The sequence below is a fragment of the Pimephales promelas genome, chromosome 13, assembly GCF_988280905.1.
Source record: "Pimephales promelas chromosome 13, fPimPro1.hap1.1, whole genome shotgun sequence".
Lineage (NCBI taxonomy): Eukaryota > Metazoa > Chordata > Actinopteri > Cypriniformes > Leuciscidae > Pimephales > Pimephales promelas.
In genome coordinates, this window is record NC_142781.1 from 25,699,611 (window position 1) to 25,726,644 (window position 27,034).

General features: G+C 36.8%; 2 protein-coding genes across 7 annotated transcripts; one reads left to right on the forward strand and one right to left on the reverse strand.

Annotated features, from left to right (window-relative positions):
* Positions 1–6,191: 6,191 nt before the first annotated feature.
* On the reverse strand, positions 6,192–10,021 carry ptgs2b (prostaglandin-endoperoxide synthase 2b). Its single transcript, XM_039692304.2, has 10 exons — positions 9,862–10,021; positions 9,631–9,747; positions 9,390–9,533; positions 9,060–9,203; positions 8,659–8,840; positions 8,472–8,555; positions 8,051–8,297; positions 7,659–7,945; positions 7,411–7,558; positions 6,192–7,136 (listed from the first exon to the last, which is right to left on the reverse strand). Exons 1-10 carry the CDS (start codon positions 9,917–9,919, stop codon positions 6,727–6,729), a joined length of 1,821 nt encoding a protein of 606 aa, XP_039548238.1. The 5' UTR covers positions 9,920–10,021; the 3' UTR covers positions 6,192–6,726.
* Positions 10,022–10,857: 836 nt separating this feature from the next.
* On the forward strand, positions 10,858–26,279 carry pla2g4ab (phospholipase A2, group IVAb (cytosolic, calcium-dependent)). 6 transcript variants are annotated; one of them, XM_039692300.2, is made up of 19 exons: positions 10,863–11,007; positions 12,051–12,141; positions 12,899–13,034; positions 13,528–13,609; positions 13,777–13,925; positions 14,540–14,653; positions 15,215–15,252; positions 15,352–15,496; positions 17,941–18,077; positions 18,159–18,381; positions 18,489–18,603; positions 19,633–19,770; positions 21,672–21,761; positions 22,156–22,221; positions 23,024–23,215; positions 23,539–23,723; positions 23,945–24,134; positions 24,539–24,696; positions 24,837–26,279. In XM_039692300.2, exons 3-19 carry the CDS (start codon positions 13,008–13,010, stop codon positions 24,972–24,974), a joined length of 2,187 nt encoding a protein of 728 aa, XP_039548234.1. In that variant the 5' UTR covers positions 10,863–11,007; positions 12,051–12,141; positions 12,899–13,007; the 3' UTR covers positions 24,975–26,279. The 6 variants fall into 6 exon arrangements, with proteins under 6 accessions (XP_039548236.1, XP_039548234.1, XP_039548235.1 ...); XM_039692301.2 differs by having other exon boundaries at positions 10,869–11,007; positions 12,124–12,141; XM_039692302.2 differs by lacking the exon at positions 12,051–12,141 and having other exon boundaries at positions 10,858–11,007.
* Positions 26,280–27,034: the final 755 nt, after the last annotated feature.

A 27,034-nucleotide genomic window follows, 5' to 3' on the forward strand; every position in this document is an offset into this window, starting at 1 on the left:
GAGACCTTTAAATTGATTACTTGCACAACTACTTCCGCGTTCTACTTATCGCATATCGGGAGTTTCCGGTTAGAGTGTTCATCGCAGGTCCATACAGTCTATGGTCCATACATGTGAATGCAGATTATCACAACGTTTTATGAATGCCAATTGATTAAAACCATGAATAATGATCTCTGTATTAATTATCTTGAGCCTGCTATAATATTCCTATACATATATTTTCTTTCCAATTGTTCCATTCTGAATAATAAATAGGCTAAATATTGTAACAATTGGTTGTTATCAAATAAACGTAATCTAACCGGAGCTAAATTACGCTAATAACACTTTTAATAAGCTAATTTCTTACATGAGATCAGAACACTCATGTCCCATATACCGCACGACCCAGAGTGTTCCTACATGTGGAGCATTAGCTGAATAAACCAACGGGAAGCAGAAATACTGTCTTTTCCTCTTTTAATGCAGAACACAGAATCAACTGCCTTACACATCTCTCCATGACTGTGCATGAGAGACACATTTTTACATTATAGGCAATAAATGAACCAAGAACATCTGATCTAACTTGAACATTAACACACATAACTTTACTATCACAAAAACCTAAAGATCTTACTGCAATAACACATAAATCAACTCTCAATAAACAATTGCCCATAATGCACCCAGCTGCTAGCGCTGACTGCCAGGTCATTACAATAGGCTATATCCACTAACCTGCAGCAGACTTATGTCTTCTCATTAACAACAGTATTTTTGTATTTGCCTATTAATAAAAAGTGTGCATTGGTGCTTTATTCCTGTCTTTTTAAAATAGTTGAATGAATGAATAAATGAATGATCGTGAGCAGGTGCGTAGCCTAGATCAGAACGCCCGCAGCATAGAGGAGAATGAGTCAACTTCTCTGAAAATTAATTAAGCATTTTGGTTATGAACATCTAAATAGTAAAACGATTGACATTGAAAAATAACACTGAATGATTACAATATTTAATCCAAATAAATGTTCATGTTTCGTACTGATGTTAGTCATCTGTTCTCACCAACGTAGACGAACACTGACACTGACTTTGGTGAATGGCGTTTTTTTACTGCCGCAGCTTTCTCGGATTGACTTGGTTTGGATTTAAACTTCATGTTCCGATGAGTTTTGAAAATTCTGCACACACAGTAAACATCAGAATATCCCTTTTTCTGTCAATTTTTTTTTTCCAAAATATAAAACTTTATTATAGACACTCATTTTAGGTGGTGTTTGTTCAACTCATTGATGATTGACCGCAGTACATTGAAAGTAAACATAACCGGAAGTAAGTGATATGTATTGTTTCCAAACGGAAGTAGTCCATTAGAATGGATTCTGATTGGTTGTCAGACTTGGAGACGCTGCAGTGGAATGAGGAAAAACCGCAAGGTGTCGAGACTGATTTTAACTTGAGAGTTTTGGTTATACACATCCGTCTAGCGGGTGTTTACATAGAAAAACAATGGAAAATTAGAGCGTTGGAATGGAAAAACGTGTTCTGTGTGAACCGCCCCTAATATGATTGGCATGTAGTCTGATGTAGGCTAGACAAGAAGAGTTGCAAAGTAGCAAAGTGATGTGGCAGTGTTGTGTAAAGTGGATATTGAGACATTCTGGTTTCTCTGCAGGTGTTGTGCAAAGTCTGGTCTAGAATGAAACACTGACCACTTGACGTAGCTGGAAATTTTGAATGGAGAGGTCCATTAGTGGTAGGGTCATGATGCTGATGCATGTGGATGTCAGTTACAATGTTATAGGTTTTATGACCAGAATGTCTTGCAATGGTCTATCACAACATGCCTGGAAATGTATTTATTTATTTATGAATTAAGGAAGACATCATACCAAATAACCTTTAACTCCTTCATGTTTTTGGTTTTTCCCTTTCTGACTACAATATCCTCATAGTTTCTGTCTCAGAACATCAATCTGAAACATGCTTCAAATAGCACTGACTATAAACTGTAATTTATTGTGCCAGGTCTTTTATTTAAAGTCATACAATATAGCTTTGAGTGAGGAACATAGACATTTAATATTCAATGATGATTTTTGCATTCAAACCTGCCACCTCATGTTAAGTTATGAGACTTGCGAGAATCAATTCTTCATGTGGCAGTTTATGTATACACAGTATGCAAGGCCAAGATTTTCAGATTCACTGAGAGAATTACATTTTTAATGAAAAACACAGAAAAAATGGCATAAATGCAGATAAAATGCATAAGAATGTGGTATTATGCCATTGCATGGATTAATGTATTTTATTTGTTTATTGTTTAGTGTGTTCTTTGTAGAACATGCCACTGTACATAGCATACTAAACTTTTTATTATTAGGTCAAGTGCATTTTTGGCAAAGTTCCTGGTTTAATCTGTTTTTATGTTTATTATCTTCAGTTAAGGAGACCACACAGAGAATGAAGTCTGGAATTTTGTTGAGAGATAAATTCTGAGAATCTCAGAGGCAGGTTGAAACTTTTATATCATTTTAAACAAGGTTGTGTTTTTCTGTAAGTTCAAAGGAGAAAGTATAGAATTACATGCCTGTATCTGTTTCTAAGATTGATGAAGAGATGTCTGTTACTTATATGAATGCCGACTTCCTGTTGCTTAACTTAACTTTTTTAGTGCTTGGAGGTTTAAAGCAAACCGGCAACTTTTGTATTCCGACATGCAGCATTTGCAAAGTATAAACATGTCTCTTGCTCAAAATAAGCATACAGTCATTTTATAACGAATATATCATTCATCTTTCAAGATAAGAGGGATTCATCTGTAAGGCGCAGATAGGCTTTGTGTGGCTCAGATTGCCTTCTTGCTGCTTCCTTCAAGGAAAGTGGAATCATTTTGAATATGTGAGATATGCATGTGCAGACACAGGCACACTCTCCTATAAACACACAGGCATACAGGAAGGGTCCTTCTTCACTGTCCTCTTCATTTCTAAACAAAGATATTACAAATTCAAAACAACCAAAGACACGCAATGCATCTCATCCAATGAATGAGGCGAGTGGCACATACTGAAGATGTTATATTCGACTCTCCTTTTATGGTCTGAGAATGTTTACAGCATTACATTGAGAACCACAGACAGTGTGGCACACTGTAGTTTCAGTAATGATGAGTTAACACTCTGTCATCTTGCTCCAGGACTCAACTAAAAGCATTTTTATAAGCATTACCTCATTTGTGTCAGATTGATTGACAAGTGTTGACAGGTTTATAGCTTTCTCCAGATATGTTCATCTATATTCAAATTCCTTTATAGTGTGTGTGTGTGCTACAGTGTTGAGGTTTTAATAATAGAGGGTAGTTCACCCAAAAATGAAATTTCTGTTATAATATATAATTACTCTCATGTCGTCTATTTTCGTTTGTTTGTTTTTTTGGTCTATGCAATGAATGTGAGTGTTAATTTTGATCCCATTGACTTTTAATGTAGGCTACAGACAACAACAAATAAAATCAAAATATCTTTGTTTGTCTTCTAAAGATGTAAAGTTAAAGTAAATCATGACATATTTAAAAATTTGGTGAACTACTACATGTAATGTGACTCATGTCAGTTGTCGATTTTTTTTTTTTAGTTCATACACTGTAAAAATGATTTTGTAACAACAACAAAAGATACAACAATGATCCCTGAAGTATGTTAAAACAAATCATTGTAGCATGTTATACAGGAAAATACTATTTCAGCTCATGGTTACATTTACTAGCAATTTCTAAAAATGATTTCTACACCATTTTTTTAGTTAAAAAAGTTCATTGTATTTCTTGTTAAAATGAATCTTGAAAAGTGCTTCTTCCTGATTCTAGTTCTCTCTGCCAAATTCTCACACTGGGAAGTGACCAGGGACCGGATCCAACTGCCCCTCATTTTCATCACTTGTCAAATGGCACGTATCTCCTCTCGAGCCTCACAGCCACACAGGCTTTTCTCGGTGGCATGTCCCCTGGCCAATGAAAAAAAAACCTGCGTACACTATCAATCGCTGAGGAGACAGTCTATGCTGAGGCAATGGAAACATGCGCTCCACAATCTTCCCTTCTGGCCCGCGGCGCCAATTTTATGCCAATTTATCACAGAGAATGGGAGCTTGTCCTTTAGTCTGCCCACAGAAGTGAGCAAGATGGAGCTCCTACAGTATAGCTTTGGAAAATCAGAGATGACCAGCAACACAAATGCAAAGTCCTAATCACTTGCACAATTATGGGGCCTAATCGGATGCTTCTTGTCAAAAGCTTTACTCATCATGATGCTTCTCTTCACTTTGATGTGATCAGTGGTTCAGTTTTGTGAGAACTGACGTACACTCACCTAAAGGATTATTAGGAACACCGTACTAATACTGTGTTTGACCCCCTTGTCGCTTTCAGAACTGCCTTAATTCTACTTGGCATTGATTCAACAAGGAGCTGAAAGCATTCTTTAGAAATGTTGGCCCATATTGACAGGATTGCATCTTGCAGTTGATGGAGATTTGTGGGATGCACATCCAGGGCACGAAGCTCCCATTCCACCACATCCCAAAGATGCTCTATTGGGTTGAGGTCTGGTGACTGTGGGGCCATTTTAGTACAGTCAACTCATTGTCATGTTCAAGAAGCCAATTTGAAATGATTCGAGCTTTGTGACATGGTGCATTATCCTGCTGGAAGTAACCATCAGAGGATGGGTACATGGTGGCCATAAAGGGATGGACATGGTCAGAAAAAATTCTCAGGTTGGCCGTGGCATTTAAACGATGCCCAATTGGCACTAAGGGCCCTAAAGTGTGCCAAGAAAACATCCCTCGCACCATTACACCACCATCACCAGCCTGCACAGTGGTAACAAGGCATGATGCATCCATGTTCTCATTCTGTTTACGCCAAATTCTGACTCTACCATCTGAATGTCTCAACAGAAATCGAGACTCATCAGACCAGGCAACATTTTTCCAGTCTTCAACTGTCCAATTTTGGTGAGCTCTTGCAAATTGTAGCCTCTTTTTCCTATTTGTAGTGGAGATGAGTGGTACCCGGTGGGGTCTTCTGCTGTTGTAGCCCATCCGCCTCAAGGTTGTGCGTGTTGTGGCTTCACAAATGCTTTGCTGCATACCTCGGTTGTAACGAGTGGTTATTTCAGTCAAAGTTGCTCTTCTATCAGCTTGAATCAGCCCATTCTCCTCTGACCTCTAACGTCAACAAGGCATTTTCACCCACAGGACTGCCGCATACTGGATATTTTTCCCTTTTCACACCATTCTTTGTAAACCCTAGAAATGGTTGTGCGTGAAAATCCCAGTAACTGAGCAGATTGTAAAATACTGGCCCATCTCAACAACCATGCCACACTCAAAATTGCTTAAATCACATTTCTTTCCCATTCTGACATTCAGTTCAGGAGATTGTCTTGACCAGGACCACACCCCTAAATGCATTGAAGCAACTACCATGTGATTGGTTGATCAGATAATCGCATTAATGAGAAATTGAACAGGTGTTCCAAATAATCCTTTAGGTGAGCGTATTTACAGCTGTGGAAACAATGTGAAGAGAGCTGGAGGGGGTGCGCACTGCATACTAAAGCTTGGGACTTTGTAAAGTAAAATCTCTTAAAATAATCCACTATTTATGTCCGTCATAAAAAAAGACCATAAATTAATCTAGCGCGTAGCGCTGAAACCCTATTGTAATTGTTCAAATTTCCATAAATCAGATCTCCCTCAACGAGGCTCATCACCAATAATAGAATCAGTGTCTTTTGAACGATAATCTTTATTGACCACATCACACAGAACGTTCATGCAGATTTGTGTTCTAACATTGTGAAAGTCAGACCCTTCCTATCTGAGCATGCTGAACAACTCTTGGACTTACTGTGATGTATTTAAACCAGCAAATTATCCAGAATGCAGTGGTGCTTTGCAATTATTTTCATCCATGACAATGTCATAGATGTGCCTTCAGCATAGACTGTTGACTAACAATAATGATATCTGCCATCATAAAAACTAAATTTGTTGCCTTGGAATTTGCTGTGTGCATATTTTTATTTTATATATTTTCACACTACCACCCAGGGTTGTATAAAATGATTATCTTGTTGCAAATTTTTATACAAATCTTTTGACGGAAATTCATTTTTAAGAATTCACAGAACACAAGGTAACATATTAATGTATTGTGATTTATTAATTCATAGTCAAATTTCAAGTATCAAACAAGAAAATATCAATACTTTTTTTAGATTAAACAAATGTTTAAAAAGTAAAAAAACAGTGCGAGACATTTTGTTAGAAAGAAAGTTTTTTTGTTTAGTTAGTATTCTGAGATCGTGAGATGTTTCATTATGGAGATTGAGAGAAGCAAAGGAAGAAAAATGGCAGACAGTCAATAAACAACACAAGTTAAACCATTTAAACATTGTAAACAACTAGAAATGAGATTCAAGTAAAATAAGCTGATCAGCATTATAGCGGTGCCGAAATCTGAGGTCTAATGTAAACATTTTTTACAATACATACAATGTACATAATATTTAATAAATACATAAAAATAGAACATCGGATTTGTACAAAACTATTCATCAAAAATACAAAAAATAGGAATTAAAAGATAGTGTTTTCATGACAATAAATACAATAAATATCCTATAAATAAATAAATAATTCATTATTAAATGTTCTTACAGAAAACATCCGTCAGAGCTCAGACGTCCGTTCTTTTAGTAAAACTGTTGGGTTTACGTTTTGATCTGAGTGGGAAGTACTTGCATTAATAGTGGTTGGTACCGAATCTTTTACATTAGGCACATAGAAGGACGCCATAGGGCAGGGCCCTTTGACATTATTGCAAACCAAATTCTGCAGAGAGGCAGTGTTGATAATCTCAAAACCCACTTTGCCACCAAATGTGCTTGGTTTCCAGTACTCAGGGGAACAAATGGGATTTCCCATAAGTCCTTTGAGGGAGTAGGGGGCACCCATCTCCACCATGGTCTCTCCAAAGATGGCATTGAGCCTGGGTTTCTCAACCAGCAGACCAGTATAAAGCTCCACAGCATCTATGTCTCCGTACATCTCTTCAAGTTCAGCAGCCATTTCCTTTTCTCCTAAAACATGAAACAAGTTCAGTCAACTCAAATTGTCGACTGAAATACCACTGATTTTACAATATAATGCAGGGTATGCTTATAAAATACAGCAGAGCTTAGGCAAGTTAATATGAAAATGTGTGTGTGTGTGTGTGTGCACACTAAATAATGTAATAAATATTGTATTTATATTTATCATTTTGTTGTAAAGACTTAAAAACTGCTGAAGGCAAAATAGCATTAGAAAACATCTATTTTCAGACCTAATAAATATAAATATATTAACTCTCACCGGTCATGTCTTCGAAGGATTTGAATGGCTTCATGTTGAATCGTTTCCTGTAGGCATTGATAGATTGGTAGCGCATTTGCCTGCTATCTTCAATTGACTTTATGGCCACCTTTAACACAGCCGGTGGAACATTACGCCCTCCAGCCACCTGGAGTAACAGAGAAGATTTAAGATTCACCAAATCCTCACCACCAGTGGTATGGACTTCTCCAAAATATGGTAAACTAAACGTATTTTTCTTGTCTTACCCTTCCAGCCATCTGATTGGTGAAGGACTCAACCAAGCTGTTGACGCCATGGTCTGTCAGTATAGATGTGTTAAAGAGAAACTGCTTGTAATTGTAGACTTCGTCCTGGATGTGAAATTCATCAGGCATAAGGGGGTGCCAGTGGTAAAGGGTGTTGAACTCAGAGGAGATCCTGTTCTGGTACTGGAAACGCTCGTTGAAGAGAAGTTCAGGATCAAATTTGAGCTTAAAGTTGTATCCACTAAGGTGCTGGACATAATCTTCAATCACAATTTTGATCGTCTCACCTGTAAAGTCAGAATACAGAACAAACGTTAAAACCATTGAACCATCTTGTGAGGTAAATCCATTAACCAATTCAATCTAAATGTCCTTCTCTACAGGACACTTACCAATAAGGATGAGCCGTGCGGTCTGAAACAGCCTCTCGTCATCCCAGTCTGGATGCTCCTGCTTTAGTACATCACACACTCGGTTGTGTTCACGTAGCCAGATGGTGGCATACATCATGAGTCCAGGAACCAGTCCAAAGGCCTCGTGACCCACGGCAAAACGTCGGGACTCGGGTATATGAGGAGGGTAGTGCATGTCTACTTGAACCTCACTGACTGTCGGAGGGTAAACCTCACCATCCAGAATCTGCGTAAAACAATGACCACGAATATAGTCAAATTTTCAGATGACCAGGCTTGCGATATTAAGTAACAAGACAGGAGAAATGTCAAAATTGCCTAATGGGGAGGGAGGGTGTGGCGACTTCAGTGACCTAGAGGAGGTTATTTTAGGTAATTCCGGGGTGGAAACATTCCTTACCTTATATCTCAGTTTTCCGTCCTTGAAAAGTCTCAGCTTGTGCTGACGTTCAAGCTCCTGTCCATATATGTGACCCAAGTCAACCTAAAGACACAAAGTCAAAGTCAGTCAGATACCAAAGTGAATGTGAGATGACCATTAATTAGGGCCACTTGAAAAGGTTATACAGTATGTACAAGATACACACCCCATGATTCAGGGCTCTTGTGAAAGCTGGACCTTTCTTCATGTCAGTTTTAAAAAACTGATGTGTAAAATGTTGGGCAAAGAAAGCGAACATAAGACTGGTGCGTTGAGGATCTGGGATGAACTTCCTCCTGAGTAGCAGTTTCTCAGCCAGCAGCTTCACATCTGGCAGCTCTTTTTTGCCTGAAAAAGACAGAACAACAAATAAGTAAAAGACCTCCACTGTATATTTACATCTTCATTTTTGAGTGTTATACACCAGCCTAAAAGTGGACTTTAATTGATGGACAGAAATATCCATATGTGCTTTTTCTCATCCACACACCAAAAGACATGCAGACTTCCTGTCTAACTGTGAAGCTAAAAATGCCAGAAAACAGGTCTGAGGAGAAAGAGACTCACCTGCAACTCCCATTGGTGTTGGGCAATCATTCGCGACAGGAGGCAGCGTACGAGTGTAGTAGGAGAGATTGGAATAGGCTTCCCAGCTTTTGTAACCATAGTCAGCATTGAATGTAGGGGGGCTGTCAATTAAATGGGCTCGTGCTGGACCAGGAGGAAATAAAATGTTCAAAGTTTTAATTATAAATAAATTATTATTCATTAAATATTATAAATAAAAAATAATGTATACAACTAAATAAATAAGTTGTAATTTAAAGTATTTCAATTATATCAAATTGAAAGGTTTTATTAAAAAGACTATTTCAGGCATGAAAAGTTTCAACTTACATGTCAGCACGTATCGCATTATGCCATTTCTCAAAAACGACACTTTGTTGACAATATTCCACAAGCTTTTGAAGTGTGTGAGAATGTAATGCACCGTGTTGGGAGAAGGCTTCAGATTAACTTTAACCCATGTGAGAAACTCGGCTGTAAAAACGAAACCAAAGTAAAAAAAAAAAAAGTTAGTTTGGTATTGATTGAGAACAGGAAGCTTATTCAGCCTACAGAAGTAGTTTTCACTTACGTGTTGTGCAGTTTTGACCATAAAATCCAGTGCGTGTACAGTCACATTCATACGAGTCGGAGCTCATTTCAGTACAGACACCGCGATTCTGACATGGCTGAGAGCAACAGGGGTTGGCTGCATCGCCAAAAACAAGATTATTTTAGCCGGCTTGACTTATGGCACATAAGTAAATCATTAAAATAATTGATGAATAGAATTACAATAAAAATGAATTAAGAAATGTCTTACCTCCTTGGCAAACCATGAACCCCAGGTGCAAAATAATAAATAATATCAAACTATTCATTCCAGTGGCGTGTATTGGTATATGTCTTGGGTCTTTCCTCGCCTGTTCAGATCAGAGAATGAATTATCTTGCGAGAGGTGAAGTTATATGTGGAGTCAAATGTGACGCAACGAGCACGACTCGTCATCGCTTGCAATACTGAGAATGACATCATGTATAGCCAACCTGCTGATTATTGGATGTCATAAACTAATATCCCGAACGCTCTCGGAGATACGATAATAAACCTTATAATTTAGGCTATTTATGTTTTTCTAATGTAATTTGTCACTTATAGAAAGCAAGCACACCAAAACGGTTTTAATAGATTGTAGCCTGCCTAAGCTAATAATAGGCTAATCATATATTTCAAGTTGTTGAAAAGTACATAAAAAATATATATTTCCTTTGAATATATTTTTGTGGGGCGATGCTGTAACCTCCGGACATTAAGCATGCTTTTATTATTATTTATTGAAAACATTTTACTATTAAATTAGTATAAAATAATCATCGTTAATGCATTAGCCTAACTATAATTGCAACAAATGTTTTATAAATATACCTTAAAAATGAATGAAACCAACATGAACACAAAGAACTGCCATCTTGTGGAAGAAATGAAACATCTCATCATGTACGCTAGCTAGGGAAACCCTGAGAAACCTGTTTTCTTCTGATACCTCTAGTATCACTCTTCACTCTTTCTTATTTAAAAGTGAGTGCACCCCCTTCAAAAAATAAATAAATAAATAAATAAACAAACAAATAAAAAGAAATAAATACATTTGCCTTTGTAACTTTTTCATTCTTTAAAATGATGTTCGGACTATGTTTTTTATTATTTAAAGCCCATTCTATATTGTTTTATTTCTGTAGTATGTTATGATCAAGTATCTGGTATTTTGGCAGCAGAATGAATGCAATTCGCACAGAGTGGGACGAGAGAAGAGACTGACGAAGATATGATTTTATCATTAGGAAGCTAGTTCCTCCTCCTCTCTTTTTTTAAAATCATAGTCTGACTCAAGCGCACTCTCTGCATTGAAGGAAAACGACTGATTTTCTGGATTTCTGGAAAATTGTTGTAGGCAACACTCCAGCCCAGGGTGAGATTAAATGTTAATTACTCGGTCAGTTAGTGTTTACTGCAGGTAAACTGTAAATGTGCTTGTTGTTCATTTGAAATGACGTGAAAATAGCGGTGCGTAGGCTAGTTCGAGGGAAACGGCTCTTGTCTGCGGAAAGTTTTAAATAAGTATGACTGCATTTTAAGAAGTTTCCATTCGGTTCAGAATATGTTGTTATGTCAAAAGCACAACTCCGTTCATCTGGGACCCCGAAAGACTGCTGAATTTTGGCGATAGGCGAATGTTGACAAATAACCAATCTCTCTCAGATCTTCAATCTTGAGAAGCGAGAAAAATACGGTGCAATTAAATTAACTTGTAAATTAGCCTACTAATAGCGAGATTATACTGCACGTCACAATGCACGAGAGCATAGTGTAACGTGTTTGAGGTTTTACGTTTTTTAGGGAACAACAGATTTAGAAGCAGCATCACTTTTTGCCAACATATGCTTAAGTTAATCGATCACGGTAGGCTACAATATAATATAATGTTTGTTAATGTTAATGAGTTTTGAGGCAGTGTTACATTGATTTAATTTGCCTTCATGTCTACGTGATCATGTCCATTCATCAGTGAGGTGAACGTGCTCTGCCCAGCGTGATAATGACACGCGCTGATGAGCATTAAGCATTCTGTGCACTCAAGGTGCCAAGGGCCAGTTTGACTGTTTGAGTAACAATTTGTAATTTGTCTTTTCATTTTTTTTTTTTGCGTCATTGTTTATGGATGGGCTAGTTTAGCTGATCAGAGAACCCGACATTCTCCGTTATGCAATTTTAGCTATGTTGGATTGTGCAATAATATTCACTCCATCATACAAAAAAAATATAATGCTGGACTTAAAGAACATATACTGTTGATTTTTTTGCTGTAATTAATGTCAAAGTCATTGCAACTTAAAAAAGCAGTTCAGACTATGAAACTCACTTGCACAATTTATACCCTCACCACAGACACTATCTCGGTTGACTGGTTGCACACTTCCCGTTTCTAGTATGATGATTTCCATCTCTTTTCAGCCTGCCTTTATATTCCTTCCTTTTTCTTTCATACACACGCATGCATGCACCAAATTCCATGTTACACCGGAAGTGCTCATCTAAGTGCAAGGTAAGGAATGCAATAAGATAACTCAAAAAGAAACCCTCATATATTACCTTTTGTAATACTGATCTCACAATATACTTTAAAAGACTTTCAAACATGAGATCACACAACAAAAAGCTTCTAAAAACAATCCAAATTTTAAAGCTTTTCAAATGTATATAACTGAATACCTTTTCTCCCTGTAGGCTATTGTATTATTTTATTTATTAGGCCCTATACATAGATGTCAATTTTGATATTTTAGTTGTTGTTATTCATTTTACATAGTACTTTAAACTGTACCACAATGCCTTGTATTTGCCTCGTACATTTTAGCATTTTTCTTGTCTGAAGGTTAAATTTAAATGTATTTTCGTTAACTTTTTTTAGAACTTGTAACATCATCCTAACCATGTGTCTAGTCAGGATAGTTATATTATGATAATGTAGGTGAGTGATGTTATATTCATGTTATTAGACAGTGAGCATAACCTTAACATTATCTTTCCGTCACATGTAATCTCTTCATACATTTGAGTTTAGTCCCCATTCAGATGATGAAGAATCAATTTTTTTTTTTGATGTAAATTAATTCTCTCTCATCCAAAAAAGGAAACATATAATGAAACTATAAAAAACATTCAGAAGTCAAGGGAAAACAATAAAATAAAAATTTTAAGATTAGAGTGTCAGTAATTTCACTATAATGTACCCCATGTCATTGAAGAGTTGATTTTTGATTTTATTTTTATTTATAGATATTACTTCTTTTTTTTTTCAGTGCATTAGATGTCCAGTAGCATTGCTAGAAGATTTCTCTGGAAGCAAAGTTCTTTGAAGAGGTCTTAGGATATCCAGCCTGTTTAGTCTAATTCGGCCGTGAAGCCACCATGTCTCTCACAGATCATCACATCTTTGTAAGTAGAACAAAAATCTTAGATTTATGCCTAAGAATAGCAGTAAAAGCCTAAATCAGTGGAGTCTGGCTTTCAAAGTTTACATCAGGGATGTCATGGAACGTCTCTGGTTGTCCAATGATCATATTTTGTACAGGCTCTCTTTGAATATATAGATTGTTTCATGAGTAATGAGCAAAATTGGACATATTCTGTGGCATTGAATAAACAGAAACAGAGAAATCAAATGCTTTAAGCTATACAAGTACATCAGCCTCCACATAAATTCTGGTGAATATATTAAGATATATATTTGCATGCTTCTGGCTTACTGCCTCAAAATATGTATGTGTTGGTGTATCGCACCAACCTGACAGTCCTCGCATTAATCAGCACTTTCCTTTTTTCCTGTATCAAGACTACATTTCAAGACTACAAAGTGAATTCACTTAGTTTTAATTAGCTCAATGACAATTGTATTGATTTTAAAGATTACGTGTTTATTATTTCTTAGGTTGAACAGCAAATTTCACACAAATTCCAAGTGAAAGTGTTGCGGGCTGAAAATGTCACCAAAGGAGCTCTCGGAGACCTGTGTGAGTATATATAATACTTTTAAAATGAAAAGTTAAGGTACTTACAGAACAGTGATTTTGTACATTACACAGCATCATGCATTGCCTCCTTCAGTTACAAAACTTAAAGGAATGAGACCTGATTTGAGCACTTCAGAGAACGCTCCTAACACTAAACATGCTTGTAGTGGATACCCCTGACCCATATGTGGAGCTGTTCATCCCCACTGCCCCTGAGAGCAGGAAGAAAACACGTCATATAGATAACGACATCAATCCAGAGTGGAATGAGACTTTTGAATTCATCCTCGACCCCAACCAAGACAACGAGCTAAACGTAAGTAAAGAGAAGCTGAAAATGAACTTCCGCTTCTGATCTAAACTTAGTCAGCTCTTCTTAAACACCACAGTCTTAAAGCTGCTGTAGGTAACTTTTGTAAACACATATTTTTTTTCACATATTTGTTAAAACTCTCATTATGTCCTGACAGTAGACTATGAGACAGATAATCCGTGAAAAAAAAAATCAAGCTCCTCTGGCTCCTCCCAGTGGTCCTATTGCCATTTGCAGAAATACATCGCTCCCGGTCAGAAACAACCAATCAGAGCCAGGAGGAGTGTCTCGGCAGTGTCAATTATGCTCGTGTACACACTGATCACGCCCCTCTCTTGACAGCGCGCCGTCAAACCAAACTCACTTTTTATGTACCAAACAAACTTTTTATTAACACTGAATAAATTACACACTTCCTGATTGCAGTGCACTCACAGTTCAGGTTACTTTAGTAAGGTCTTGCTATTTCCAACTACTTTCTAACTACTAATACTAAGTGTAGTATGTTGAACATTCCTTCGAATGTTTTATGCTGATCAGGCTTTTGGAACTCGATGTTCTTACTTAGTAGTGTATACAGAACAGTCAATGATATGGTTTCTGTCTCTTGTTTCCAGCTGACATTAATGGATGCTAACTATGTCGTTGATGAAAAGCTGGGTACGGCCTCTTATGACATCTCTAAACTCAAAGTTGGACAAACAGTGCTGGAGTCATTTCTTATTGGAAAAGTAAGTTATACATCTACTTAAGGAGCACTTTCCCTGTAAGAGCACATGACACATGAGTTGCTTATATTTTGAAAGATTTGAAAAGAAAAACTGATTGAATGTACTTTTATATTGTACATTTTAATGCGATGCCTGAATTTGCATACAATCATACTATTAATTTCTATACATTTATTTTTTTAATGTTTACATTCTTATTATACAAATTTAAAATGATATGTAATATTTCATTTTGTAAATTATATATTTATTTTTCATTTGTATAAATGTCAACCATATTTCAGTTATTAACCATAACGTGAAACTAATAATTAGCTTATTATCAGCAAGAATTTCGAAATCAGTGCATCCACTTTTTCATTAAAATCGACGGTTTGTAAACAATTTAGTGGTGCATGTTGCTCTAAAGAAAAAAACAAACTTTTGTCTTTGTAATCTTAAATCTTAAAACAAAATTTACTTTCTCTGAAATGACTTTCCTTTTCTGCTGATGTCAAAAAAAAATATTTTTTTGCCTTCTTCCTTCCTTGATCTGACCTGTGGTATTAATGTTTTTCACAGATGACCAATGTGTACTTAGAGCTTTCCTTGGAGGAGTGGTACGTATCACAATGAACAAAACTGGCTTCTGTTGTGTATAGTAAGACCATTTATAGTTGAACCGCCATAAATATGACTTTCTTTTGAACTGTTCTCAGCTGCACGATGGACCTGCGGTTTAACCTGGATCTGTGTCCTAAAGAAAAGCTCTACAGACAACATCGGCGTGATAGAGTCATGCTGGGCATCAAGAAATTGCTACACATGGAGAAACCTTCCTCCCTCCCTTCCTCTCCTCATGAGGTATCACGTATTACTCAACTGCTTTTGTAACCCCTCCAGTCCTACTCGCGCCGAGATTCAAACCGGCATTTCCACAATAACAAAAACGTTCTTGTGTCTATCACTAGTGTGCCTCTTTAGGCCAGGGAAGTGAGGTTTACTCGCACAGCTAGCCTCGGTGACACTTTCTCCACTGGTTGTGCAGTTGCAGAAAAAGTACAGTGTGTGTTTGATGCAGATGTCAGCTTACTGTAATGAAGATGGAGACACCTAATGAAGTACAGAAAGCCAAGACATACATGACATAGAAAGAAAAGAAAATAGACTGAGTCGAGCTGCTGACGCAGATCTCCCCCAAACAGCTCAGATTTCCACATAACTTTAGCAGTCATTTCCCTCCAGATAAGATATTTGGCCACATTAAGCAGACATAACCAAATGTTTCAATATTCAACCATTAAAACTAATAAAATTGAGCACTAAAAATGAAGACTGACAGTGTTTTTGTGTTTCATTCTCTGTATGTCTTGATTATCAAGTTTGTTTTCTTTGGCGTGTTTTTCTGACGTTGCCAGTTCCAGTTCAGCCCTGGCTCAGGCTGAAAATGGACATAGTCCAAATATGAAGAGGAAGTGTTAGCCAAGACTTGCGAACTTACAGGACTGGTGTATTACTTTTGGATTTCATAAGCCTAAAAACGAACCACAGGCAGGAAATTACAAAAGCTGAACTGCTTTTCTGCACGTAAATCGATCTGGTTACAATACAGTTACAATGCTGTTAGAAATGCTAGCCTTATGACTAAGGATCTGCAGCGCAAACTTAAAGTAAGATGCTGCGTTCACACTCACTGTCTAGCACAATTATGATTTTCTGAAAGCTTCAACTTCTCTTACTTGACTTTTAGCCAGGCAAAAACAATCAAAATTTATTTGGTGTCAACCTGTACACCTTTCGGTTTGGTGTCATTTATCTTTGCCAATGTTACCTGGTGTGCTTTCCTTGTTCTGAAAAAGTTGAGATGTAACAGAAGTAGCAACAGATCTTCTCTTCTATATTGTCATGTACGTCTGAGTGAAGCGGATTAACAAAAAGAAAAGTGTAGGGCGGATTTTCTGAATTATGTCCATCAATTGCGAGTTTGCAATTGATTGTAAGAAAGCGAAGAGGTTTAAAGCGTTAGTTCAGCCAAATTTTTATTTCTGTCATTAATTACTCACCCTCGTCGTTCCATACATGTAAGACCAAATTAAGATATTTGATTACATCCGAGAAAGGTAGTAAAGACATTGTTAAAATAGTCCATGTGACTACAGGTGGGTCGTGCGCAAAAAAAACACACAAAAATAACGACCTTATTCATCAATTTCTTCTGTTCTGTGTCAGTATCTGATGCTGTTCACGTTGTAAACACAGAAGCAGCGTTTTTCTACGTCAGAACGTCAGCTCAGTATTGGCCGGATCCTGCGTCAACATCACACGCATTCGCAAAAAAGTTGAACCACTGCAGTCACATGGACTGTTTTAACATTGTCTTTACTACCTTTCTGAAAGTGGTAAGAACGTTACAGTCTAAATGCGGGGTTAGAAAGCTCTCGGATTTCATTAAAAACATCTTAATTTGTGTTCCGAAGATGAACAAAGGTCTTGCGTGTTTGGAACGACATGAGGGCGAGTAATTAATGACAGAAAATTACATTTTTGGGTGAACTAACCCTTTAAGCTGACAAAATGATTGGAAAAGTCCGGCGTACATCACCAGAGAGAAGTCTGGTCACTTTCACCGACATGCATGAATCACGCATGGATGAATCGTTCACAATCGGATTAATAGCATGTATTTAGAAAATATTCAATTTCATTTGGACGTTAAATGTTTTGCAAGAGCATGCAAAAAAGGGAATCAAACTTCAAACTTTTAAAGGGATACTTTTTTTTTTTAGATTTTTTTTTGAAATAGGCTCATTTTACCACTCTCCCAGAGTTAAACAGTTGGGTTTTAACGTTTTTTAATGTATTTAGCTGATTTTGTGATATTTAGAAGAATATCAGTAACCACACATATACTATGGAAGTCAATGAGACCAGAAAATGTCTGGTTACTGATATTTTTCTAAATATCAAAAAAATCAGCTGAATACATTCGAAAATGGTAAAACCCATCTGTTTAACTTTGGGAGAGTGGTAAATGCCTATTTCCAAAAAAAGTGGAGTATCCCTTTAAATCAACTTTAAACTAGTTCTCATCTTGCATTTTCAATAACTCCACAATGACATAAACGCTGTAAATTACTGAAATCCAAATTCGAGACAATCCCATTATTCTTTACACTTTGCAGTAATTGTACAGTAAATCTTTTTGGCTGAAAAAACAATGAAAAGGTAAAATTCTAGCTTATTGCTAGTAGTATTTCACTAGCATACTGCGGTGCTGCTAATATTAGGGTTTTTTTTGTTGCATGCAGGTTCCAGTGATTGCTGTGCTGGGCTCAGGGGGAGGTTTCAGAGCAATGGTCGGGTTCTCTGGGGTTATGAAGGCTTTGTATGAGTCTGAAGTTCTGGACTGCGTCACATATGTTGCTGGACTCTCCGGATCCACCTGGTATAAGGACATGTTCATCTTTTAATTCCTTCTCAAATAAATCCCAGTGCAAACCTACATTTGCTTTTCTGTCTCTCACAGGTACATGTCCACTTTGTACTCCCACCCAGAGTTCCCCACTAAGGGCCCAGAGCAGATCAACCAGGAGCTGATGAACCGCGTGAACAGTAACCCTCTCCGACTACTCCTTCCCAAACACATCACTAAATACGTACATGCCTTGTGGAGCAAGAAGAGCTCTGGGCAGCCTGTTACCTTCACAGATATTTTTGGGATGTTAATAGGCGAGACGCTCATTCCCGCTGTGAGTATCTGATCTTTGGAGTTTCCTTTGCTTTTTCCTTTACTTATTAGGAAATATACAACGCACAACTGGCAATACAAAGGCTTCTCTTTCTGCTCTCTCAACAGAGGATGGACACCAAGTTGAGTGAATTGCAGGAAAAGATAAATGAAGCTCAGGCTCCTCTGCCCTTGTTCAGCTGCCTGCATGTAAAACCAGATGTCTCTGAGCTCAAGTTTGCAGGTAAAAGGGCAATTTATTTATTTTTTGTTTTTATTTTTAGTCTTTCTTAATGCAAAATGTTTCATTATAAACCATATTATTAGTATAACAAATTTCTACAGTTTCTATGATTACAATATCAAGGATAGGTGTTTTTGTCTTCAGAAATTCCAACGAATTGTGTAAGGTAATACTACACCTTGGAAATACAAAAAAGATCATTATCAGCTACATTGTTGTTAGAGTATTCACTGAATGAATGAAGGGGGATCCCATTTATAGTAGTCTGACCTTTTAAATTGCCTGGGGAGAACTCAATTACGTCAGAAGATTAGTTCAAGACTGTACTATGACTATCTTGCGCAAGAAAATATTTACATCTCAGGTGAGCTGCATTTTAATGCACATAGCTATTTTAATAGAGTATAATATCTTTTAAATAAATTCCTCTAAATTCAGTCACGTTTTTGTCATCAGTACGGTTTGTAAAGTTTAACTGCGGCTGAATGAAAGCAACCATTTAGACGCAGTGCCACTCAAGGGAATCACCCACACGTCACGTTTCATTGAGTTTCCAAAATAGTCCTATGCAACAGAAAGACATCCGAACCACTCCTACTTCTACAATAGACTAAAACTGTGGTGACTGTCAATACCTCAGATTTTGATTAATCATTTTTTGTCTAAAAAACGTCAGTTGATTTTCTGCAGGCTTTCCAAAATAGCTTTTGTATTCTGAGCATTTTGTTTAGTTGATTCATGCATCTGCCTTCGTCAAGTGACACAAGTTGATGTAATCAACACTGCCAAGGAAACTGAAATCTGAAACATTGCTTTCGCACATTCCCAGATACGATTTAAAATATGCTCTTTGTCATTGTGTTTATTTTTAAACTAGTTTTGGTCTGTTGTCCAAAATTATAATTCGACATCCTGTTCTTGTTACTGTTTATTTGTTGTAATGGGCATGTTTCACAGACTTCTGTTGAATGTGAATACATTTCTATTGAGGTTATGGTTGTGTTTTGACTGGCGTGTTTTAATTGACAGACTGGGTGGAGTTCAGTCCATATGAGATCGGAATGGCTAAATATGGAACCTTCATGACCCCTGACCTTTTTGGAAGCAAGTTCTTCAGAGGAAATGTGATCAAGAAGCACAAAGAGAACCCTCTTCACTTCCTAATGGGTATGGGCTCTTTTTCTGAATTTCTCTAGTAAGCAGAGAACCATCATAAGAGAGAGAGAGAAAAATATGTGTTTTTAAGGAAATAGTGTCACCACATAGTTGGAATCTTCACTGTCAGAGTCAAATGTCACCTGATTTAAGGGTGTTGGTTCAGTCATTTGCAATTATCCCATCCTTGCTGTATTGTAATGCGAGACAAGTGTTGTAATTCAGTGGTGCAAACTCAAAATTCACATAGTCGCTGTGACTGTAAAGAAGCATTCTTCGAAGGGTGTATCGCAAGAGTTTCACTGCAGATTTACTCTTTGTGTTTAAAACAGTGACGTGAAGATCAGCAAAAGTATTTGTAATCTACTGTTTCAGGCTTCACATTGTCTATACAATGACATTTTTTTTAAATTTCTTACATTTTACAATTTTGCATCCTTGCAAAATAAAGACAAAGATTAAACGAATGATTAAATGTCTGGATTATATATTTCATCCTAATATTAATAAGAAATTATGATAAGAAGAATATGAAGCCTCTTTTTAGGACCATTATTATTTTTTTTATAATCATAATCATTGGTTGTACTGGATTTATACATTATTTTTAATACTTTTGATTTTGAGGTAAAACGTGATCAAATATACAGCATTAAAGTCCTGTTTACACCTGGTTTTAAGATGCGCTTTGGTCGATCGAATCACAAGTAGACGAGGGAGAGACATTCCGGTTTACACTTGATTTCTTCGATGGGAGGGTCTATGGGCGGGTAAATGTATATATTTTTTTTAAGATATACATTTTTTTTTTCTCAAAATAAGCTCACGCTATTCACACATGAATGAGGCAAAAAAAAAAAAACATACGGCGAGGAGTAGCTTAAAGAAAATTAAGTAATTAATTACTCACCCCCGTGCTGTACCAACCCCGTAAGACCTTCGTTCATTTTTGGAGCACAAATGAAGATATTTTTTATTAAATTTGAGAGCTGGATCACTGCCACATGGGCTCCTAAGGGATTGAAACTTGACGGCCCAGAAAGTCATTGAAAAAAACAAATAAAACAATAAAATAAAAATAACGGAAATAAAACAAAAATAATGACTTTTTTCGACTATTCCTTTACTTCCTTCTGGGCCTGAGATGAGAGTTCAAGAGATTTCCACGACGCATGCACAAGAAGTAGTAGAATAAGAACGCAATTCTCGCGCATGCGTCGTGGAAATCTCTTGAACTCTCATCTCAGGCCCAGAAGGAAGTAAAGGAATAGTCGAACAAAGTCATTATTTTTGTTTTATTTCCGCACAAAAAGTATTCTCGTCGCTTGATAAACTTATAGTTGACCCACTGTAGTCACATGGAATATTTAAACATTTTCTTCAATGACTTTCTGGGCCATCAAGTTTCAATCCCTTAGGAGCCTATGTAGCAGTGATCCACCTCTCAAATTTAATCAAAAATATCTTCATTTGTGTTCCGAAGACGAACGAAGGTCTTACAGGGTTGGTACAGCATGGGGGCGAGTAATTAATGACTTAATTTTCATTTTTGGGTGAACTAACCCTTAAAGTTTTTGCTCTGAAAGCCGTAAGACCACACCGAATGCTGTGAATTTGTGTTAGAAATCAGGAATGGTGAGAGAACATTGTGCTTGGTACGTTTTTCATCCTTATACCAATAATGTTTACGCATTAGGTCATTAGGCATAGATTAGGGGGTCTTCTGTTTGAATACATTCTACCACATGAGCGTTTGCACCAAGAAATCAATCTGGTCGAATGCATTTTCGACTACCTCTGAAAGTGGTCAAAAGTGGACAAGCTAAAAACGTTTTAGACACCTTTTACACCTGTATTTAGCATCGTCCACTTGTAGATGGGAAATAGTGTGTTACTTTGTATATGTTGCACAGGTGTGTGGGGCAGTGCCTTTTCCATCCTGTTCAACAGAATTCTGGGATTGAATGACGCGACGAAGGGCAGCACCATGGAGGAAGAACTAGGTACGATCACCAGCTTTGTTAAGGATCCAAGACCAGTTTCATATCGCTCTTTTACTATTTTTAGCAGCAAAACTCTTTTTTTCATCTGTCCCATGTGTGTTCCGTCTACATGTATTAATAATATTCATGTTGTATTATAATAGCGATAGAGGAAGAAAATGTTGCAGAATGATGGTGCCTTAAGTATTTGCATGTCTGATGGTAGATTCATAAAACTGTGATGGTTATCAGGCAGCTACACCAAAGTGTGATTACAGTTGTGCAGATGCAAACATCCTGGCTCACACACACTATATTCTTAGATGACCTGAGAGATTGTGATGATCTTAGTCAGACATCAGTTGGAGGTGGTTTGCACTGTGGCTTTACGCTTGTTTTTACTTTTACTCTACAGAACAGATCAAACCGGAACACATCGTGGGAGAGGACAGTCTAGATAATGATGAAGACTCAAATAAAGGTGAGATTTTAGTCCTTACACAGTAAGTATCTTAGTTAGAATAGGTTTTCAAACATTTTGATGCCACGGATTCCAAATGTCCCTGCAGGGGACCTCCTTCTCAAATTATAAAGACAGCTATGTATTTGCATGTATAAAGGCCAAATTTGTACCGAGGAAAAATAAAGAATATAATTATGTGCAAAATATTATCTGGAAAATATAATTAATGTATACCATTGTGAAAACCCTGATTAAAATTACAACCTTTTGTTTAACAGCAAAGCAGACTGATCTCATGAAATGCTGTATGTATGACACACCAATTCGATTTTTCCATTTTTGGCGTGCTATCAACTCACATAATCGCTTTTCAGCGTGTTTATGAACGCCGTTGACTTAACGTTACATTATTGTATAAATATATGACCTACCCCAACCCCGTCCCTAAACCTACCCGTCACTGGGGTTAATACCATTTATGAGTCTTCCCCTTCCATCCTAGGAAAAAAAAATATCACTCCCCAGATGTAGATCTACATTTTGCTTCGTTTTGCTCGGACATTTAACAGCGTGTACATACACGCGGAATCACTAGGACATTGAACGGCGTAGACATATACGTGGGTAGCTCAAAATGCGTATAGATAACACACCACTTGACTTGAAAGTGGCGTGTATGTTTACGCAAAAGTCATGATGCCATGTTGAGCAAAGACATTAGGTTTTAGAAAAAAAAAATTACTCAATGAGATAAATCCTTATTAGAATATCAATACAAATGCATAAATATTATGTAATTTTTTTTGTCTTACACGTACAGAGGACGAGTATCAGGCCAGCTGGATGCAGCGCATGGTTAGCGCTCTCTTCAGTGACTTTTTTAATACACGAGAAGGCAGAGCGGGAAAAGTACACAACTTCATGCTGGGCTTAAACCTAAACAATGACGTGCCATTTTCGTCTTTCACTGAGTCCGTCAGTCCCACAGAGGATGAAACTGATGCGGTCACAGGTTAGAGTTCATGTTTGTTATGGGCATTTAAGTTTACTGAATTAAAGGGTTAGGAAAAGACTTTCGTTCATCTTCGGAACACATGAAGATATATTTTTAATGAAATTTGAGTGCTTTCTGTCCCACCAATGACAGCCTACGCAACTACCACTTTCAAGATTTAATCGAAAAGACCATTTGTGTTCCGAAGATGAACAAAAGTCTCAGGGGTTTAGAATGACATGAGGGTGAGTAAATAATGACAGAATTTAAATTTTTGGGTGAACTAACCCTTTAATATGAAGTGTTGCCTTATTGTTTTTTTCTGATTTTGAATATTTCAGACCCATGCGAGTTTGACTGTATCTACGAGCCATTAGACGTAAAGAGCAAGAAGATCCATGTGGTGGACAGTGGCTTGACCTTTAACCTCCCTTATCCTCTAATTCTAAGGCCTCAGAGAGGTGTTGACCTTATCATCTCCTTTGATTTTTCTGCCCGACCGAGTGACTCAAGTCCTCCATTTAAGGTTAGTACTAGGGCTGTCAGTTTTATTTAGACTGATAAATTATAAAAAAACAAAGATTATCTATGCATACATTTTTTTAGTGTAAAGAACCATGTCACAGTATTGATAAATGGGATTTATTTTATAGATCATTTAATCAGAATATCATGTAAAATCATGATCATATGTGCACAGACAAGATGTATGCCATGTAGGTTTTGTAAATGATTGGTCCTTTGTAGGAACTTCAGCTAGCTGAGAAATGGGCACGAATGAACAAACTTCCGTTCCCCAAGATCGACCCGAAGGTGTTTGACCGGGAAGGGCTGAAGGAATGTTATGTGTTTAAGCCCAAAAAAGGAGAAAGGAACTGCCCAACTGTCATCCATTTCGTCCTGGTCAATATTGAATTCAGGACATTTAAAGCCCCAGGTGTGTGTTGATTTGTTTGTGTAAGTGTCTGTTTACATAAAAAAGAGATTTCCTGTCAAGATTAGGGATCTCCTTTCTAAAAAAAACTGATCTTTCCAGTTGCGTCTTATCTGTTTACACTGTCCTGTGATTCGCACATTTGTTTGTGTAGGAAGGTCTGTGTTTGGACGTTTTTATGAACTAGCTGATTTACATCCCATTTTATATAATGCATGAAGTGGGTGTGTTTCTATATGTATGTGTATTCAATCTGTTTATATGCTTTGGAAGACAAAGATTTTGTTTTTTTTTAACATTGAAAATCATAATAACAGACTGGGGACTTGGTCATTTCAGATCACTCAAATTAGTTAAAAAGAAAAAAGATCAAGATGTTTTCAACAAAAGTGTGGTTTGTTTTGAAGGTGTTCCACGTGAAACAGACAAAGAGAGAGAATTTGCAGACTTTGACATCTTCGATGACCCCGAGACGCCCTACTCCACATTCAACTTCCAGTATTCCAATCAAGCTTTCACTCAGCTGCATGATCTTATGGAATTTAACACGCTTAACAACATAGAGGTCAGTTCAGCTCAGATTCATGCTTATTTATATTCTTGTGCAGGCTTCTTTGAATCAGGTTCTGAACGTCAATGTGCCTTTTCATGTTTAGGCTTATTTAAGCAATTCACGTTTTAAATAATCTTTCATACTTTATCTAGGTCATCAAAGAAGGCATAAAGGACAGTATCTTGTATAGGAAGGAGATTCCATCTCGCTGCTCTGTCTCCCTTTCTCTCAGTGAAATACAAAATAAAAAACTCCTGAAGATGGAGTCCAAAGGACAAGCATACCAATAAGGAGGCGGTCTATTATGGCATTCACGCCACAGGAAGTTTACAGATGTCACACATCTCATCATGGAAACATTTTTTTTTAAACTGAAAAATAGCTCAACAAACTGTGAAACTAGATGGTCTGGTTTGGTGGGAGGGTTTGGAGGGAGAACTTGTGACTGACACCATGAAAACAGCATTTACAATGCAATTGTTGTCATTAAGTTGTGCGGATGTAGCAATTCCAGAGAGTGTGGTGTGAAGTGCCAGAGTAAATGTAAACAAATCAAGTTTAAAGTGCTTAGAGGTTTACTTCTTGAAGACTTAAAAAGGTGTCCCCCCCCCAAAAAAAAAAAAAAAAATAGACAGAGGAAATTATATAGACAAAGAAGAAATTAATACATGTTTGGAAAGACATAAGTAAATGATGACCGATTTCTCATTTTTGGTTGAACAATCCCTTTATTGCAAAATTATCTTCTGGATATTATAATAAGTGTATTAATCCCAAGAATGTTACTGAAAGCACCTTTGGGCATTTGGCGTGTTTGTGTTTGGTTTAATGGCAACTGCTAAAACAAGATCCTGATTTATCTTCATGAACTAAGGGAGTGCCTCAAAAAATAAATAAAAGGAATATCCTAAGTTACAAAACAAAACATGAAACCATGGAAATCCCACCCTCCCACAATCTTGTGCGAGTCTGTTAAACAGGTGTTTTGTTTTTTTTAACCCTATCTTGTTATTTTAAGTTTCCCTTTAAATGCAGAGATAGTTTTTATTTCTAACTGAGTCATTTCCTTTTACCCTTAACCACTATTGTCTATTAGTAAGTGAACGGGAGAGGAGAGGAAGTGTTAGTTAATCCTCAAACCGACAAATCAATATCAGGATGATGTTATAAATTCTTTTTATACACCACAACTATGTAGTCAATTCCAGTAGGTCATGCAGGTAGCATAAAAAACACTGACTGTATAATATTTGCTCCACTATACCTGCTTCATCAGTGAATGACCACGGGCCGTTTCAGATGACTGAATGTAAATTGTCGCTCTGATGTCTTACTATAGATTTTAACTATTATTTTACTATATATTTGAACATTTGTTAACATTATACCCTGATGGATGCTCATGTGTTTTAGCTTATTAGATTTATTGAACAGGTTATTGGTAGTTTGTACGTGTAGACTCACACTGACTAAGTATTAATTCACTATTTATTCATATATAACCATTAATACTTACGTTAAAAGAGTTGTATGTTTTACTACAAAGAATTTGTATGCAATGTTTACACTTAATTAAACATCTTCTGATGGTGTGTGTTTGATGTGTATACTTTAAATGTGTGAACAATGAGTTATTGTCCTTATAATGCATTTCAATGACATATCGTATTAGTAGAAACTTATGTTTTGAGACCTTTGCAAAAGCTAGGGGCATTATGACCTACATTTATAAGAGGATCTGTTTTCAGCTGAACGTTCTTCTTTTACCCTCTTATATATTAGAAAAGCATCTGAATACTTCAGCAGATGCACATATGTTCTTACAACTTATGTCATCTTTCAAGATCACATAAAAATCCTACTGATAAGGTTCAAAACATATGTAATGTTATGTAAAAACACAAAATATGTATCATAAATATTAAACTGCTTTTGTAAGTACAAGTAAAAATGTTACTCTAACTAAAAGTAGAATATAACATGCAATGTTATTTTAACTGTAATCCAACTTTTATGCTCTTTACAGACATAAACTTGTAGATAAAATGAAGGTTGTTTATTTGGACCTGGTGGTGATGCTTTGCTGTTTCTCTTGTTGAGGAACGTCATAAGGAATGCCTTTATGTATGTGACTGAAGGCGATCTGTAATTCAAAGTATGAACATCCGCTGCCTACACGGTTATTACATCACAAACACATCACGCCTTACTTTTGTGTCAATTGCTCTGAATATAATAGGCTTCTAAAAAAGACACAACAGCTGAATTCCTATTGTCTTTCAACTCGTTTTAAAGATAATACGGATGAGTGAATCTTCAAAACTTTGCTTTTTTAAGCAATTGTGAGCTG